Below are 22,095 nucleotides of genomic sequence, written 5' to 3' on the forward strand. Positions count from 1 at the left end.
ATCATTTATAACATTTTACACACACCCGAATGTCACCCGAGTCCGCAAAGACAAAACTACAATGTACATTAATTCCAATAAAGATATCATTAAAATCTATTTGTAATTTTAATAAATAGTTGGGTTGATTGCCATATAGTTACATTTTCTTGATGAGAAAGTTCATTTTTTCCGAATAGCAGAAGTTGCAGGTCTAGTGGGATGAAATAATTTAGATCACGAAACAGTTGCAAACGCTGAACAGAGTAATTATTACATTCAAAAAAGAAATGATATGCATCTTCAACAGGGTGTCCACATTGGCAGTGTTTAAAATTAATCAAATTTGCATGAAATAAATCGTTGTTTGGGGTACTAGATCTGTTCTTAATCTTGCATGCATAATGTTCTGTTTTCTGTCACCAATTTGATAGTAGAAGGGAACTTTTGTGTCTGTAAAATTTTGAAGAGAATGTTTAAAGGCCGAGTACGTAACACTTTGTCGGATTTCGTTATCTAAATGATTCCATAGTTGGATAGTAGAGGGAAAGAAAGATGAATTAGTAAGATGTAAACGGTAATTTGGTATTGAGTAATTATTGGCATTTCTAAGGTTATATTGAGAATTTTCTGATACTAAAGGTGGAAGAAGTGATGTTAGGTAATTTGGTGATAATTTATGTTTAATTTTATAAAAAAAAAAAAGCTGCAATTTTTCCCTAGAGCGTCTAATAGCAAGAGGTTATGAACTATTTTCAGAATATAATGACTGTATACTAGTGTAAGATGGTAATCCCGTAATCACACGTGCAGCTTCTAGTTGAAGTTTTTCTAGTTTGTCTGAGTCACCGAGACTACATCCATCCCATACCTCACAACAATATTCTAATAATGGTATAATATACGAAGTATATATTCTATATAAAGAATGGCGATTTAATATATATTTAAGTTTACGCAAAACACATCTGTTTCGATACCTTTTTACAAATACCATCAATATGACTAGTCCATTTACAATTTCCGTCCAATATAACTCCCAAGTGCCTATGATTCTCTACGAAGTTCACACTAACATTATCAAATTTAATATCAATTACATAATCTAGCTCAGAATTATGGATAAGCAGTGCCTCTGTTTTGGAAGGATTAAACTTTACTAACCATTTATTTGCCCAATTTTGAATGTGCTCTAAATCGTTGTTGATTACAGATTCAACATTTTGAGGGGATGGATTTGAATATAATAATGACGTATCGTCTGCAAACAACTTTGAAAGACTTTGTAGATTATCGGAAATATCATTAATGTATAAAATAAATAACAAGGGACCAAGTACAGAACCTTGTGGAACGCCAGCGTTAGTAGTTTTAACAAGTGATTTAGAGTCACCCACACAAACTTGTTGTTTCCTTTCACTTATATAATTTAAAAGCCAATTTAAAAGTTTGCCGCTAATACCATAGTTTGTTAGTTTCACCCCCAGTCCCTTGTGCCACACACGATCAAAAGCTTTCGATATATCACAGAAAACTAAACATGTAGGATGTCTTTTTTCTAGATTTTTACATAAAGTGTGATAAATTTCAATAAGTTGATGAACTGTCGAATGGCCAGGTTGAAAACCAGACTGAAACTTATATATTAATGAATTATCTAGCAAGTAATTATTTAAATATTCAACAATTAACCTTTCAAAAACTTTCCCAACCGTACTGAGTAGTGAAATTGGCCTGTAATTTGAAAAAATATGTTTATCCCCAGATTTAAATAAAGGTGTAACTAATGCATGTTTCCATAATTTAGGAAAAACTCCAGTTTCCAGAGAAGCTCTAAAAATAAGACTCAATGGTAATGCTACTGAATTTGCTGTATTTTTTAACATATTGTGACTGATTGTATCATTCCCAACAGCTTTATTTATATTCAATGATTTCAGTATGTCTGTTATGTCACTCGTTTCAAATTGTATGTCAGTAATAGTGGAGTCAGTCCGTAATTCAACTGTCGGTACATCAAAATTATTGTCGTCAATAGTAGAAATTGAAACAAAGTAATCATTTAAAATATTAGCTTTATTATCATCAGACATTTCAATGTTACCGTGTATATCTCTAATAGGTGGGATAATGTTCGAATCATGAGGTGTTTTTATTAATTTACGAATAATTTTCCAAAAATTTCTAGGATTTGAACTTGAATATCTATCTAAGATACCATTTATATCAACATAAAAAAGTTCTTTTGTTCGTTTCTTCAGGTTGTTTACATGATTACGTTGCTTCCGGAAGTTAGATAAGTTTCTGTCTGAACGGTCTGATTTATATAATTTCAACAGTCTATTTCTTTTCCTAATTTCCTTACGTAAAGTTGAGTCAAACCAAGGTTTGTTATTTGATCTGATCGTCACAGTCCGAGTCGGTATACATTCTCTGGCTATGTCGAGGTATCTAGTCGTAAAAATATTACACATATCATCTGGTGAATTAGTATTCGCAAAAAAAGTCAACCCACTCCGTCTCGTCTAATATACTATTGAATAAATCATAATTTGCATCATTATAGCATCTAATCTCCCTGTCATACGTCCTTCTAAAATTCGTTCTAACAGTCAATTCAGCAGTTGTCGCTTTATGGTCAGAAATGTCACTTTCAACGTCAATAATATCTGCATAAGTAAAGTTATACGTGTCGGACAGTATAATGGGGTCAAGTAAGGTCGAGCTAGTGCGAGCTACACGTGTCGGTCTCTCTATAATATTCGAAAGGTGAAAGGAGTCGAGAATATCAACAATTGCATGATTTCTACTAACAGTTAAAAGATCTACGTTTATGTCACCAACAATTACTACCCGTGAAGTTTCAATAGAGTGTCGGAAATAATTCCAAAAAGTAAGAGCACATTGTGGAGGTCTATATACTGTACATAGAAGGTATTTTTGCTCTGGATTTATTTCTGGTTTGGAGCTCGAAGCAGATCTAACCGGCCTACCGAGTTTTCTTCGTTCTTTATCAACGTTATCAGGGCCGCCATTTTGGATTTTCTTACCGCTAGTTGTCATCCTAAATTAATAACCTAAGTCCTTCAACAAAACAAATTTCCACAGTACTCCTTCAGGTTATGTACGGTATGATGTGGCTATTCTCCATCATATTACATCTTACCAATTGCCTTACCACTCCTTCAATATATCTTAAACTCATTTTTCTTCTCTTCTCTACAATGTTTTGCATCCACCATTACTGGATGTCACGTATCTTACATAAATACATTTTCTCCACATTTTCTTAAAAAATCAGGTCGGTTTGTCGTTGTTCGGACCATATAAAGTGATACGCGTAAATTGCTCGCCATTAAGTAGGACGATAAAAGCTAAAATATTTCCACTATCATTTTTTCTGGTGTGTAAAATCGTGTGTTGAAAATTGTTTTTAAAAAGAATGGCAACCTCCCAAGAGTTTGATTGGTATGAATGAAAGTAATATTCCCGAATTAACTTCTGTGTGAAAGTGTATATCTTGAAGACAAAAATGCAAAATAGCATTCAAATACATCCTTTGTTTTGTTGTGTCACCAAGACTCTGGGAATTGACATATGATATTCTTACACTTTGAATTCCATAATTAAAATGATAATACATTCTTGTATCCTTGTATCCTTGCATCCTTGTGTCTTCCTATCAAAATAGAGGAGGAATGGACCTGAACACAAACAGCACAGATAAACAGATATTTTAAATATAGTTTCGAGAGTTCATGAAACTACCACCCACCTTCACACTGGCAAACATTCTCTTTCAATTGTCGTCTGTTCTCACAATCCCAACACAGCATCTATCAAACTTCTATGCAACTCTGATTCGCTGGTGCGTTTGATTATGCCTACGAAACAAAACCGGTCTTTCCGAAGGGTTGTCGTCCCTTACTTAAAAGTAAGCCAGTCCCTGGCAGAAACACGGACTGATATACATTATATAACATGATATCGTTGTTGGATCTTAACTTATCAAAATATAATAAAGTGATCAAAGGTTTTGTTATCTCGTCATTATTCTTGATGTTATATACACTATTATATTACACTAGATATATGTTATATACACTATTATATTACACTAGACATGTTATATACACTATTATATTACACTAAATATATGTTATATACACTATTATATTACACTAGATATATGTTATATACACTATTATATTACTCTAGATATATGTTATATACACTATTATATTACACTAGGTATACGTTATATACACTATTATATTACACTAGATACATGTTATATACACTATTATATTACACTAGATATATGTTATATACACTATTATATTAGTCTAGATATATGTTATATACACTATTATATTACACTAGGTATACGTTATAGACAGTATTATATTACACTAGATATATGTTATATACACTATTATATTACACTAGATATATGTTATATACACTATTATATTACACTAGATATATGTTATATACACTATTATATTACACTAGATATATGTAATATATACTATTATATTACACTAGATATGTTATATACACTATTATATTACACTAGATATATGTTATTTATACTATTATATTACACTAGATATATGTTATATACACTATTATATTACATTAGATATGTTATATACACTATTATATTACATTAGATATGTTATATACACTATTATATTACACTAGATATATGTTATATACACTATTATATCACACTAGATATATGTTATATACACTATTATATTACATTAGATATGTTATATACACTATTATATTACACTAGATACATGTTATATACACTATTATATTACATTAGATATGTTATATACACTATTATATTACACTAGATACATGTTATATACACTATTATATTACATTAGATATGTTATATACACTATTATATCACACTAGATATATGTTATATACACTATTATATTACATTAGATATGTTATATACACTAATATATTACACTAGATATATGTTATATACACTATTATATTACACTAGATATATGTTATATACACTATTATATTACACTAGATATATGTTATATACACTATTATATTACACTAGATATATGTTATATACACTATTATATTACATTAGATATGTTATATACACTATTATATTACACTAGATACATGTTATATACACTATTATATTACATTAGATATATGTTATATACACTATTATATTACACTAGATATGTTATATACACTAATATATTACACTAGATATATGTTATATACACTAATATATTACACTAGATATATGTTATATACACTATTATATTACATTAGATATGTTATATACACTAATATATTACACTAGATATATGTTATATACACTATTATATTACACTAGATATATGTTATATACACTATTATATTACATTAGATATGTTATATACACTAATATATTACACTAGATATATGTTATATACACTATTATATTACACTAGATATATGTTATATACACTATTATATTACATTAGATATGTTATATACACTAATATATTACACTAGATATATGTTATATACACTATTATATTACACTAGATATATGTTATATACACTATTATATTACACTAGATATATGTTATATACACTATTATATTACACTAGATATATGTTATATACACTATTATATTACATTAGATATGTTATATACACTATTATATTACACTAGATACATGTTATATACACTATTATATTACATTAGATATGTTATATACACTATTATATCACACTAGATATATGTTATATACACTATTATATTACATTAGATATGTTATGTACACTATTATATTACACTAGATATATGTTATATACACTATTATATTACACTAGATATATGTTATATACACTATTATATTACATTAGATATGTTATATACACTATTATATTACACTAGATATATGTTATATACACTATTATACTACACTAGATATATGTTATATACACTATTATATTACACTAGGTATATGTTATATACACTATTATATTACACTAGATACATGTTATATACACTATTATATTACACTAGATACATGCTATTTACACTATTATATTACACTAGATATATGTTATATACACTATTATATTACACTAGATATATGTTATATATACTATTATATTACACTAGATATATGTTATATACACTATTATATTACACTAGATATATGTTATATACACTATTATATTACACTAGATATATGTTATATACACTATTATATCACACTAGATCTATGTTATATACACTATTATATTACATTAGATATGTTATATACACTATTATATTACACTAGATATATGTTATATACACTATTATATTACACTAGATACATGTTATTTACACTATTATATTACACTAGATATATGTTATATAGACTATTATATTACACTAGATATATGCTATATATACTATTATATTACACTAGATATGTTATATACACTATTATATTACACTAGATATATGTTATTTACACTATTATATTACACTAGATATATGTTATATACACTATTATATTACATTAGATATGTTATATACACTATTATATTACATTAGATATGTTATATACACTATTATATTACACTAGATATATGTTATATGCACTATTATACTACACTAGATATATGTTATATACACTATTATATTACACTAGGTATATGTTATATACACTATTATATTACACTAGATACATGTTATATACACTATTATATTACACTAGATACATGTTATATACACTATTATATTACACTAGATATATGTTATATACACTATTATATAACACTAGATATATGTTATATACACTATTATATTACACTAGATATATGTTATATACACTATTATATTACACTAGATATATGTTATATATACTATTATATTACACTAGATATATGTTATATACACTATTATATTACACTAGATATATGTTATATACACTATTATACTACACTAGATATATGTTATATACACTATTATATTACACTAGATATATGTTATATACACTATTATATTACACTAGATATATGCTATATACACTTTTATATTACACTAGATATATGTTATATACACTATTATATTACACTAGATACATGTTATATACACTATTATATTACACTAGATATATGTTATATACACTATTATATTACACTAGATATATGTTATATACACTATTATACTACACTAGATATATGTTATATACACTATTATATTACACTAGATATATGTTATATACACTATTATATTACACTAGATATATGCTATATACACTTTTATATTACACTAGATATATGTTATATACACTATTATATTACACTAGATACATGTTATATACACTATTATATTACACTAGATACATGTTATATACACTATTATATTACACTAGATATATGTTATATACACTATTATATTACACTAGATACATGTTATATACACTATTATATAACACTAGATATATGCTATATACACTTTTATATAACACTAGATATATGTTATATACACTATTATATTACACTAGGTATATGTTATATACACTATTATATTACACTAGGTATATGTTATATACACTATTATATAACACTAGGTATATGTTATATACACTATTATATTACAATAGATACATGTTATATACACTATTATATTACACTAGATATATGTTATATACACTATTATATTACACTAGATATATGTTATATACACTATTGTATTACACTAGATATATGTTATATACACTATTATATTACACTAGATATATGTTATATACACTCATATTCCACTGGGTTGGTTAAGTGGCATATATCTCCGTAATCTTATTATGTATTTTCAAAAAATAACAATGAGGTCAACTATACGCCTATGAAACATTTAGCATAGTGGTGAATTACATCGTCATTTCTCCCGGCGTAAACAGCACTTTTATAACGCGTTTGGTAATTCGAACAGATAACTCTACTCTGGAGAATCCCCAGTGTTCGAGGTTCATAGAGAAAACAAATGACATTTTGACATATGCGACGTCGACTGTACTTCCCGATAATAATCGACGAAGAATTTCAAATAAAGGCCGTGTTTTACCTGGAGTGTCACCTGGGGACAATGTTGTTAAATAGGAAGATTTTACAATAATTGACAGCACAGTAAAGAGAAAACAAGCTCATTATCCACCATAAAGTGAATAGAATCCAGAATACATCTGAAAGTGTTCATTTTAAATGAGAGTCCAATTAAACCCGAGTTATGCTGCATTATTGCAGTTCACGGCCTGTAATCATGCTGTAATTCATTATCATCTACACCTTATTACGAATCCTAACCAGTTATCATCTACACCTCATCACGAATCCTGATTAATTATCATCTACACCTTACTACGAATCCTAATTAATCATCATCTACACCTCATCACGAATCCTAATTAATTATCATCTACACCTCATTACGAATCCTGATTAATTATCATCTACACCTTATCACGAATCCTAATTAATTATCATCTACACCTAATCACGAATCCTAATTAATTATCATCTACACCTCATTACGAATCCTAATTAATTATCATCTACACCTCATTACGAATCCTAATTAATTATCATCTACACCTCATCACGAATCCTGATTAATTATCATCTACACCTCATCACGAATACTGATTAATTATCATCTACACCTAATCACGAATCCTAATTAATTATCATCTACACCTTATTACGAATCCTAATTAATTATCATCTACACCTCATCACGAATCCTGATTAATTATCATCTACACCTCATCACGAATCCTAATTAATTATCATCTACACCTCATTACGAATCCTAATTAATTATCATCTACACCTCATTACGAATCCTAATTAATTATCATCTACACCTAATCACGAATCCTAATTAATTATCATTTAAACTTCATCACGAATCCTGATTAATTATCATCTACACCTAATCACGAATCCTAATTAATTATCATCAACACTTCATCACGAATCCTAATTAATTATCATCTACACCTAATCACGAATCCTGATTAATTATCATCTACACCTCATCACGAATCCTAATTAATTATCATCTACACCTCATTACGAATCCTGATTAATTATCATCTACACCTCATTACGAATCCTAATTAATTATCATCTACACCTAATCACGAATCCTAATTAATTATCATTTAAACTTCATCACGAATCCTAATTAATTATCATCTACAACTAATCACGAATCCTAATTAATTATCATTTAAACTTCATCACGAATCCTAATTAATTATCATCTACACCTAATCACGAATCCTGATTAATTATCATCTACACCTCATCACGAATCCTGATTAATTATCATCTACACGTTATCACGAATCCTAATTAATTATCATCTACACGTTATCACGAATCCTAATTAATTATCATCTACACGTTATCACGAATCCCAATTAATTATCATCTACACCTCATCACGAATCCTAATTAATTATCATCTACACCTTATCACGAATCCTAATTAATTATCATCTACACCTCATCACGAATCCTGATTAATTATCATCTACACCTCATCACGAATCCTAATTAATTATCATCTACACCTCATTACGAATCCTAATTAATTATCATCTACACCTAATCACGAATCCTAATTAATTATCATTTAAACTTCATCACGAATCCTGATTAATTATCATCTACACCTAATCACGAATCCTAATTAATTATCATCAACACTTCATCACGAATCCTAATTAATTATCATCTACACCTAATCACGAATCCTGATTAATTATCATCTACACCTCATCACGAATCCTGATTAATTATCATCTACACCTTAACACGAATCCTAATTAATTATCATCTACACCTAATCACGAATCCTAATTAATTATCATCAACACTTCATCACGAATCCTAATTAATTATCATCTACACCTCATTACGAATCCTAATTAATTATCATCTACACCTCATCACGAATCCTAATTAATTATCATCTACACCTAATCACGAATCCTAATTAATTATCATTTAAACTTCATCACGGATCCTAATTAATTATCATCTACACCTAATCACGAATCCTGATTAATTATCATCTACACCTCATCACGAATCCTGATTAATTATCATCTACACGTTATCACGAATCCTAATTAATTATCATCTACACGTTATCACGAATCCTAATTAATTATCATCTACACGTTATCACGAATCCCAATTAATTATCATCTACACCTCATCACGAATCCTAATTAATTATCATCTACACCTTATCACGAATCCTAATTAATTATCATCTACACCTCATCACGAATCCTGATTAATTATCATCTACACCTCATCACGAATCCTAATTAATTATCATCTACACCTCATTACGAATCCTAATTAATTATCATCTACACCTAATCACGAATCCTAATTAATTATCATTTAAACTTCATCACGAATCCTGATTAATTATCATCTACACCTAATCACGAATCCTAATTAATTATCATCAACACTTCATCACGAATCCTAATTAATTATCATCTACACCTAATCACGAATCCTGATTAATTATCATCTACACCTCATCACGAATCCTGATTAATTATCATCTACACCTTAACACGAATCCTAATTAATTATCATCTACACCTAATCACGAATCCTAATTAATTATCATCAACACTTCATCACGAATCCTAATTAATTATCATCTACACCTCATTACGAATCCTAATTAATTATCATCTACACCTCATCACGAATCCTAATTAATTATCATTTAAACTTCATCACGAATCCTGATTAATTATCATCTACACCTAATCACGAATCCTAATTAATTATCATCAACACTTCATCACGAATCCTAATTAATTATCATCTACACCTAATCACGAATCCTGATTAATTATCATCTACACCTCATCACGAATCCTGATTAATTATCATCTACACCTTATCACGAATCCTTATCAGTTCTCATTTACACCTCAGTACGAACCCTAACCGTGACTTTCTTTCGCAATGACTTATTGATAAGAGGCATTCATTTTTTGAAAATGAATTTAGTTATATTTTTAGCAGGAAGTAAGGAAATGGGACATTGATTACCGTATAGATTCCATATATAAAGGGAATGGTAGATCTAATAATGTTCTGAATTCTCGCCCAGTCTCGATAACTTCATTGTTCAGGAAAACAATTTGAAACATTGTATTTAAATATCTGAAGAACTATCTAGTTGAAAATTCTATCTTAACCAAATATCAGTCTGGCTTTATGCCTGGTGATTCTACTGTTGATCAATTATTGTTTATTTATAATGAAATTGCAAGTAATGTGGAACAGGGAAGGAGCTTAGATTATTTTTGTGATATTAGCAAAGCTTTCGACAGGGTATGGTACAAAGGTCTCTTACACAAGCTCAAAATGTAAGGAATAAATGGAAATTTGCTTCTGTGGTTTGATGACAGATTACAAAGAGTGACCACGGAAGGATATCATTCACAGTTCAAGGTTGTAAATACAGGGGAACTTCAGGGATCTGTTCTTGGGCCTCTTCTTTTTCTGCTCTATATCAACGACATCACTGAAAATGTTCAGACTGTTTGCAGACGACACCTCATTATACGTAATTATAGATGAAAACCCAGCACAAGCAGCTCTAGCAATATCATCTGATCCCCCTAATATTGGTGAATGGGCAAGTATCTGGGTCATTAAATCTAACCGTAAGAAAAACAAATCAGTACTTTTTTCTAGAAAGCAAAACAAAAATCACACCCCAATAAATTCCCAAAGCAATCGAATCACTGACACAACAGAAAACAACACATATGTCTTACACTTAAGGATGATACAACTTGGAGGAAACACATTCTTGATACATATGAAAAAGCTTATAGTATATTTAACATCTTACGCTATATATTAAAAATAAAGTTAATGGTAAATAATAAGTTAAAATGTACACAGCATTTATTAGACCAACTTCAGAATGTGCAGACATAATATGGGATAATTGCATTAAACAATCTAAATAACTTTTGGAATCTGTCCAATTAGAAGCAGCTAGAATTATAAATTAGCACTGGAACATCACACAATATACTTTATAGAGAACCTGGTTGGGAAACACTGTGAGTAAGTGAAGACAAACACAAACAAACATTGATAAATAAAATAACCATGGGCTCTAACCTCAGTACTTACTGCTTGTCTTAAATCCTTTTGTTAACAACCAAAATAACAACCCCTATTCCCTCAGACAAACAAGAATATTTAATCCACCATTATGCAAAGATAATAATTATTTTGATAGCCTTTTCCTCTAATGTGTTGCACAATTAACACTTCTGATAATGACCTCTTTAACTCCCCTACTCTTTCTGCTTTTAAATACAAACCAAACTAAATAAAGATGCCATTATAGAAGTTGAATCAAACGCGTCTCCCATTATTATCTTGAGTGCCCAATGTATGATCACATTAGACTTTCTCTATCTTCTATCTAAGTATGGTAGTAGTTATGGAAATCACGACTATAAAGACGCTAACGAATTTATCCAGGACTGTCCTGACTGTGACAGAACAATATACAGACAATTACTTCAGAATGTTCATATATTCTATTTAGTGGAGTCCCCAAGGGCAGAAATTTTACTCCCGTGGGCACTTCATAAAGGAAGCAAGAGACCATGATAAATTAATAGTATAGATAATATACTTCAAAAAAATGTTTGTTGTCAGTCGCGCATGCGCGTCATATCGTTTTTATGACGTCATCAAAATGGCGGTCAAAATGTTCTGTCCATGTAATTGGTAAATCTAGACGTTTTAAGATATTACTTAGTACATGTATAATATAATATGGTATGAATATGTAATTTGAGTAGAAAGGACAACTCTATGATTGTTATTAATAAAAGTTGGCTTGTCTTAAATGTATTTTCAATTTGTATAAATTTTGGAGGATTTAGAATACATTATCCAAGACATAATCCATCCACCCATGGGATACAGACCTAAAAAAGTCCATACTGGCTTACTAGCCATTGGTCATCCACCCATGAGTTTTTGGATTAAGTCATGGATACTATATTCAGTCATGGACAAATATATTGTAGAATATGGAAGAAAAGAAATTTAGTAGAATGGTATTAGTGGACTGATATTGTCCTTACTTATTTCATAATCAATTGATTTGATTCAGAGCTATGTAATATTTCATATGTAATACTTGGAATATATTATTATAATATGTTAAGTATTACAAATTTCATGCCAATCAGAAAAAGGGGGGGGGAGGGGTAGGTGACCATATATAGGGCTTAATAAGGAAAGAAAGAAATTGCAGATCGCAGAACAATAATGGGGTTTAATCTATAGTAAAAATCTATTGGTGGCTCTAATGAACTCAATGACATTATCAAATATATTTAAGTTAGTTAGTTTATTACAAGTTTCACAGCCAGACAAAAATATATTTAAATTATAATGATTATGATTTAAATTGAATAATTTTTCTCTTAGTATTCTTCGGGGTTCCTCATATTTACTACAAGTTGAGAAAAAATGTTCTACTGTTTCATGGGCGTTTTCCACATGTACATACTGGAGATTCAGAAAGATGATCTCTGTGTAAGTCAGAGTTAAGATTACTCGTATTATTTCTTAATTGACAAAGAAGTATATTGTTTTTCCTGGTACCAGCATTAAAATAGACATAATTAATATTTTCGAATCTGATGTCACTTAAATGCATATTTAAAAGTTTTCTAAACTGATAAATTGATGTAATACTGGTAAGGTCACACCTTGCTGCAAGTTCATTATAATCTTTCAATGTGGCTGGAATAAAACTTTTTGCGTAGATATTGGTTCTGCATAATGGAATAGTAAACAATCTATCATTACGTAATAAATATGGATTTGCATTAGTAAAGTACGGCTCAATTAATTCATTCAGATAAGTTGGTGTAGTTCCACAGAGAATTTTGTAAAGGAGTATTAATCTATGTTTTTTCCGTCTTGCAGCAAGGGTGTCTCAATCAAGATCACAGTAAAGTTTATAATGAGAGGTTCCCTTACGCAGTCCTGTAATAATACGGGCAGCTTCTATTTTTATTGATTCAAGAAGTTTTGCTTCCTCTTGCGTACAGTTATCAAAAATAATATCACCATACTCTAAAATGGGTCTAATATAAGAAGTATATAAAGTAACTAAGGTTTTTCGACTCATTTTATATTTTACTGACTTTAGTAAATGAAGACGTTTATATGCTTTATTATAGATATAGTAAATGTGATGATGCCATTTACCATCTGCAGAGAAAAATACACCAAGGTATTTATGTGATGTAACATTAGATACGATTTCATTTTGAAATGAAATATCAGGACTAATTATATTCCTTTTACGACTAAAAGTTAATGATTCAGTTTTATTTGGATTAAACTTAATGTCCCATTTTTTGGACCATACATCAACATTTACCAAGTCAGTAGATAGACTGTTGGCAGCATCTAATGGAGTGGTATGTATTACTCTAAAGAGAGATGTGTCATCTGCAAATAATCTTTGTTTATTAGTTATACATTCAGTGATATCATTGATGTAAATAAGAAATAGAAAAGGGCCGAGGACTGATCCCTGGGGGACACCAGCACTTACCTGACGTGGTGATGAACAGAAGCCTTTTGTCATGACGCTATGTTTACGGTTTAAAAGATAATCCTTAAACCAATTAAGGAGCTTACCTTTGATGCCATACATTTCAAGTTTAAATAGTAAACCAGGATGCCAGACTCGATCAAATGCTTTGCTAACATCACAGAATATTGATCTAATTTCAAGTCCTTCATCTAATTTTTGAATAATTGTATTATACAATGATAGTAGTTGGTTGACAGTAGAATCACCTGGGATAAATCCAGACTGATATTTTGTAATAATTTCATATTGTATTAAGTGATTATATAAATGTTTAAAAACAATTTTTTCTAATATCTTACTAAAGCAACATGTGATAGAAATAGGACGATAGTTGGATACATCGCATTTATTACCTTTACCTTTATATATAGCATTAATATTAGCTAATTTCCAAGACAGAGGAATAGAGCCTGTAGACATAGTTTTATTGAATAATAAAGTAAGGGGAGTTACTAGTGATGGTGAGAGGAGTTTAATAATTTTAGGTACAATTTCATCAGATCCTGCAGGCTTTCTATCATTCAATACAGTCAGCTGATCCACTATCTCCTGTTCTTGAAATGAAATATTATTGAGAGTATTTGGGGATTCTGGAACAGGAGGCAGTGGATCATTGTAATCAGAAGAAGTTGAAATAGATGTAAAATAATCAACAAGACATTCAGCTTTATCAAGTGGATGAAATAAAATGGAGTTATTACAATTTAATGGAGGAATGATAGGTGATTTGTCATCAATTTTCAAGATTGCTTTTGCTGTTTTCCACCATTTTGATGCAGAAGTAGACTGGTTGTTAAGAGAATTTTCTAGATTTTCTATATATACAGATTTAACCCTACGTATTAAGGTAATAAGTTCATTTCTAACATTTCTAAAATGTGCCCAATGATCAGGATTATTACTCTGTACAGCTTTTTTATGAGCTCTATTTCTCTGTCTAATTTTTAGCCTGACCTCGTTTGACATCCATGGCTTATCATTTGGTCTAACTGTAATATACCTCTTAGGTATACAAACATCTACCGCTTTATTTATAGTGTCAATAAGTATTTTGTTAAAATCATTTACGTCATGCTGCTCATTTATACTTACCCAGTTGATACTATCAATCATACGGTTCATTCTGGTAACATCAGCATTCTTATAGAGTAGGATATCTTTCGAGTATGCATGTTGTTTAAATACGGAGTAACATATACTGAAGTTTATTACTGAATGGTCACTACAAATTGGAGAAGATACAAGTACATAGACGTTTTAATCTCTGTATGGTCTTATTGTAAGGATACATATTAAGATTCCTCCGTTGAGCAGGTTTGTTTGGTACTTTATTCAATCACTTCTGTTTTAAAGCATTCATTTTATCCATTGAAGCATATATGTATAAACTGACTTCTTGTTTGTAACAAAAAAGTATTGACAACTATGGCTAGATATAAATATGCATATGGCCTTTTGGTCAATGTCGGTCAATATCTGAGTGGCATGTAGTTTAAATGTTCATGCTAATAAAATAATTGCTGTAATTGTATTATGTGTGTATTTTGTGTGTAAAACGTGTGTATACAATTGTAATTAAGATATACGAATGAGTAATCTCCCTTTAACTATTGGATTTTATTATTTTAATTTCAAAATCAATATCTGTAATTTGCTAAATGCTTATATAGAGTTAGCATAGGCCTTGCCTGTTATTCAATGATATTGACTGTAATCATCTTAATCAATAAAATTTGTTGAAATGAGATGAAAATGATAACCGCTTGAAAATGGACAATATATTGAATAGTGTACAAGTCTACTTACATCGAGGAGTTACTTCCCCTTAAATAAATCTGTCATGTCAATGTGTATATATGTATTTGTGTGTATTTCTGACCACCTGCTGTCAACTTAAGGAGAATACTTAGATAGACTTTGTCTGATGTCTAAAACTGTTGACTTTCTCTATATCAGTAACTTAAGGAGAAGACTTTGATTGGCTTTGTCTGATGTCTAATACTATTGACTCTCTCTCTCTCTCTCTCTCTCTCTCTCTCTCTCTCTCTCTCGCTATGTCAGTAACTTAAGGAGAAGCCTTAGATAGGCTTTATCTGATGTCTAATACCATTGACTCTCTCTCTCTCTCTCTCTCTCTCTCTCTCTCTCTCTCTATATATATATATATATATATATCAGTAACTTAAGGAAAAGACTTACATAGACTTTGTCTGATGTCTAATACTATTGACTTTCTCTATATCAGTAACTTAAGGAGAAGACTTTGATTGGCTTTGTCTGATGTCTAATACTATTGACTCTCTCTCTCTCTCTCTCTCTCTCTCTCTCTCTCTCTCTCTCTGTCAGTAACTTAAGGAGAAGCCTTAGATAGGTTTTGTCTGACGTCTAATACTATTGACTCCCCCCCCCCCCTCTCTCTCTCTCTCTCTCTCTCTCTCTCTCTCTCTCTCTCTCTCTCTCTCTCTCAATAACTTCAGTAACTTAAGGAGAAGACTTAGATAGGCTTTGTCTAATGTTTAATACCAGTGACTATCTCTATGTCAATAACATTTGTTGGAATTGAAAAATATGTACATAGTACTAGTTCCGCTTTCCAGTATGACCCATAGAAAGCTAGGAATTTCAAGGTCTAAACTACTTAACAGAAACGCCAGGCGGTGAGTAACTAGGGTATGTATGATATGGACCTGAGTAAGTTTCGAATACTGCCAAGGGATTTATCTTACTTTATATAAGCATGTATCAATAATGTATCAAATCAGCCAAAATAAAAACATTTAAAAAATACTGTGTGACGTCAACTGGCTATCTCACCAAAAACACCGCTGATTGAGATTTGGAAAAATCAATATTTCTAAAAATGCATATAAATGGTACTTCCACAACATTAATGATGATCATCATGATATGCATGATGTCTTTATTAGTTTTCAGGCCTATGAACATATACAGTAAATGGAAAACTTCGAATCCATTGACATCATCAATCTGGTCCATCAGTCATTTTTTCCATCCTCGTCGCGGAACGCCACCGTGATGGTGGGTCGACAGTGGTGATTAGCTCACTGTCCATCAATGGATGGATTCCTGTCTTTCGCCTCCCTCCTGTTTCAAAACCATTTTTGCATGTTGTTCCCTTGGTCTGCACAACATTTCAGTCTTGCCCTAGTCTTGATTTATGCGTGACTTATCTTCTCATCTTTTAAATCTCGAAGCGTTTTTGCGTTTGTCACCTCGAGCCACATACATCCCCCTCCCCCAAATGATGACAGCGGGAGTTACAGTGAGTATGTGCAGCTGTAAAAGTCCAGTTCTGGACAAATTTGGCGGTACTTCAAGTCACCTTCGCAAGTAGATGCTGTTGGTTTGTTCTCATCAAATCAATTGCCTGTATCTGCCTGTTTCCTGGGTACTTGATATACCTGTCTGATATTAATTGGATCTTTTCTCTATGAACCTTTAGCTTCCTCATTATCTATCATGAATCTCGATGATTTCCTTGACTTGAATATCATCCTTACCCATGGGACTACCTCTTCCAATACATAACCCATCTTGTTTGGACATGTGTGGTGGTAGTCACGGTCAGGTCATCCATTAAACATCAATTCAACGGTTGTTAGATTGCTGATGCTGTTCTGAGCCTCCTGGTGTGCATTTCCACCGCCTTGATGATAGGATGTCTCTGTCTTTACCTTCTTTCAGTGAAGAATTCCTTAATGGAGTGTCTTTTTCTTCAATTTCTATCCGTGAACAGTTCCCAAGTGGAACATCCCTTTATTCATCTCTATGCACTTCGGAGGGCTGTTGCTCAATATCTGCTGTTGAATTCACCAAACTGTTCGATCTTTTTCCTCCCAGCAAAGTCTTATACGTGTATATTACAGTGTATTAGTGAAGTCGCTTGGTAAATGAGAATCGATAATTTCAAACAATTCCGGCAACAACTATACGAATGCAAGACTTCGCAGACCTTAATTCGGAGTTAATATGTCAAATCATATAGATTATCTCATCATTAAAATGTATGAATATCAAAATGCCTGTTCTTGAAATGTAACACGTTGCTGTGTGACAAACCCTAATCGTATATTTGTTGTTATTGGATGTAGTAGAATGGTTTGTGTCCGTCACCAAATGAAGTACTCTTAGTCAAATTGTTCCAGGGCACTAGGTTATTAGTGATGCCGGTGACATAAAACTGTGATGGGGAAATCAATATTGGTTTGCGAACAATGTGTGATGTATATTTATGGGAGCATGAACGACTGCCATAATCAAATTTACACAAAAAGGTCCATGAAGATCTGCATGAAATACAGGAATTGAAAATTATTACAGTTGGAAATGCGAGAGAATATTAAGGACCCTTTGTCTAAAGGTTTCACGGGGTCTGGCAAAGAGGTGATTTGTAGGCTAGTTCAACTCAAATTCAAAGATCACAAGTAATTAAATTTCCCTAGGTGTAAATAAATAAATCTACGAAGAACAAGGTAATTCCTCCTCCTAGCACTATGTAATTAAGTACTCTAGGACAAAAGTATTACCCCCCACCCCCAGGTTAGCTCAAAATACGACATACGGCATTCAACATTCAAAAGATTCATCTTTAGTGTTTTCACTGACCAACAAGGGATCTTTTGAATGTTCAGCGGCATACGACATCCATATTTAACATGTTGAGCAGCTCGACATGCATTCAACATTCAAATTTTGAATGTTGTGCACCGCGACATTCAAAATTCAAAATTCAGATTTTGATTTGTTTTTCATTCAAAAAGATCCCTTGTTGGCCGCAAGATGAATGTTTTGAAAGTTGAATGTCATATGTCGTTTTTTGAGCTAACGTCACAAAGCTTTTACTTAGGGACTATTTTTCCCTATTGGGATATTTCGACCGTGTCGTACAGTCTTCGTCAGCCGAATGTGTCGATGAGAAACGGTCAGCTCTGCGTAGTGAGACTAGGAGAGAATCCTCCTATGTCTAAGTAATTAAACACCCTAGTACCAAGTAATTAATCATCAGGGACTAAGTAATTAAATCCTATAAGACTAAGTAAATAAATCCCCTGGGACTAAGCAATTTAATTCCCTAGGATCAAGTAATTAAATCCCCGAAGACTATGAAATTAATTACCCTGGGACTAAGTATTAAAACCCCTAAGACAAGGTAAGTAATCTCCCTAGAACGCAGTAATCAAATCCTATAAGACCAAGTAATTTAATTCCCTGGGACTAAGTAATTAAATCTCCTAGGACCATGTGATTAATTCCCCTGGGAGTAAGTAATAGAATACCCTAGGGCAGAGTAATTAATTCCGTTAGAACTGAGTAATTAACTCCTATAAGACCAAATTATTAATTTCCTTAGGACCAAGTTATTCATTCCCTTGGGAGTAAGTAATAGCATCCCCATAGGACAGAGTCATTAATCCCTCTAGGACTACGTAATTACATCACCATTGGACTAAGTACATTTTTTTAATCTGTTACTAAGGGAATGCTATTTTCCCATCGGAATATTTCGACTGTATCGCAGTCTTCGTCAGCAGAAAGTAAGTGTCGATGAACAATGGTCAGCTCTGCGTAGTGTCACGTGCAGATGGACAATCAAGTGACGCTAGGAGAGAATCGTCCTATGTCTAAATAATTAAACACCCTAGGGCCAAGAAATTAATCCCCTAGGACACAGTAATTAAATTCCCTAGGAATAAGTCATTAAATTCTGTAAGACCAAGTTGTTTATTCCCCTGGGATTAAGTAGAGGCAAGAGGGAACGTCAGCAAAAGACTAATGGCGAAACAGAAAAGTAAGCCAAGTTAATAAAAAAGTTGAGGCCAGAGAGGATGTCGGCAAAATAATAATGGGCGAAACTTTAAAGTAAGCTTAGTTAGTAAATGGTTAAACTTCAGCCAGAAGTTTAGAACTTACATGTATCGATAAACGCACTTTTCATTAAAACGGCAACCTAATATATCGGTACATTGGTCACACAGGGAGACGTTATAGATGACGCAGGTATCATTTACTGCCTGGAGACCACAAATCATCGTGTGCTTCCTTCCCCCAATACCCCTTGCCATCAACATGCGGGACAAAAACATCGCTCCAAGTATAGAATGATCGATGGATTTTATCAACAGGCGACACTAGGTATACATTTAGATTAACTAAATAACGTATAATTGAAACGTAATACGTACGCAAGGGAAATAGCCGAGGTAGTAGTAGTAACAACGCCATGTAAGGGATCTGTACCGATCACGTGATATAGTGCATCATGTTTCGACATGCTGTAAGTGAGATGTCGAGTTTCCTGTTATTGTGATATGAAAGTACACATTTTTTGCAGTTGGAGGCTGACTTTAGTCTGACCAGGAAGTAGGAATTACATATAACAATAAAGTTGCAAATCGAACGCACTTTAGTCCATACACTAAAGTTAATGGCGGCCCCGCATGTCGACTTTTACAACACGCAATACTTATGGAATACTTGATCAGCGATTCTAATGATGAGATAATTTACCGACACAAATAATGATGTCTTCTATGTCTTTACACATGCAGAAGACAAATCGCTCATCTTTACCAAGATCAATAGGGGCGTCATACATGATAACATAGACTAAGCACTGCAGATTAAACAGGGGTATGGTTGATTGCCTTCTGGGGCGTGTAAGTGACGATTTAATTAATCAAACAATTTCGTGGTGGACGCAACCAAGTCACTTCGGATATGTAGTTCTTGTTTCCGTGAATTATTTCGGTAACCAAAAGAGCATGTTAGAATGCACCGACATATTTAGATTGTCAAAGTCAACTGTGTCAAAGTCAACTGTGTCAAAGTCAACTGTGTCAAAGTCTACTGTGTCAAAGTCTACGGTGTCAAAGTCAACTGTGTCAAAGTCAACTGTGTCAAAGTCAACTGTGTCAAAGTCTACTGTGTCAAAGTCAACTGTGTCAATGTCAACTGTGTCAAAGTCAACTGTGTCAAAGACTACTGTGTCAAAGTCAACTGTGTCAAAGTCAACTGTGTCAAAGTCAACTGTGTCAAAGTCTACTGTGTCAAAGTCTACTGTGTCAAAGTCAACTGTGTCAAAGTCAACTGTGTCAAAGTCTACGGTGTCAATTTCAACTGTGTACAGTGTTGTTACATCCGTAAATGAAGCCATTGTCAGGTAACCGTCTCAGATGAAAGCAGAAAAGCTCACATTTAGTTTTACGTAGAACATGGTGTAAATGAATTCCCTTTAACTGTACAGATGATAACTGATACATTCAATTTCAACGAAAGTGTAACAGAAAGTAAACCATGCTGTATTGAGACGCTTTTCATCTCGACCTCTAGGCCCGATATTCGTTGAATTGCAAACACAAATA

At 31.6% G+C, this 22,095-nt stretch overlaps 1 protein-coding gene across 1 annotated transcript in view; it reads right to left on the reverse strand.

The window, feature by feature from the left end:
• Positions 1–21,887, reverse strand: part of LOC117328519 — an 84,749-nt gene extending 62,862 nt beyond the window's left edge. The window contains exons 1-2 of the mRNA XM_033886055.1: positions 21,510–21,887; positions 21,242–21,347 (exon numbers count right to left, since the gene is read on the reverse strand). Coding sequence (XP_033741946.1) covers positions 21,242–21,347; positions 21,510–21,887 — 484 coding nt within the window. The remainder of the gene's footprint in view (positions 1–21,241; positions 21,348–21,509) is intronic.
• Positions 21,888–22,095: the final 208 nt, after the last annotated feature.

The sequence above is a fragment of the Pecten maximus genome, chromosome 5, assembly GCF_902652985.1.
Source record: "Pecten maximus chromosome 5, xPecMax1.1, whole genome shotgun sequence".
In the NCBI taxonomy this organism is placed as follows: Eukaryota; Metazoa; Mollusca; class Bivalvia; order Pectinida; family Pectinidae; genus Pecten; species Pecten maximus.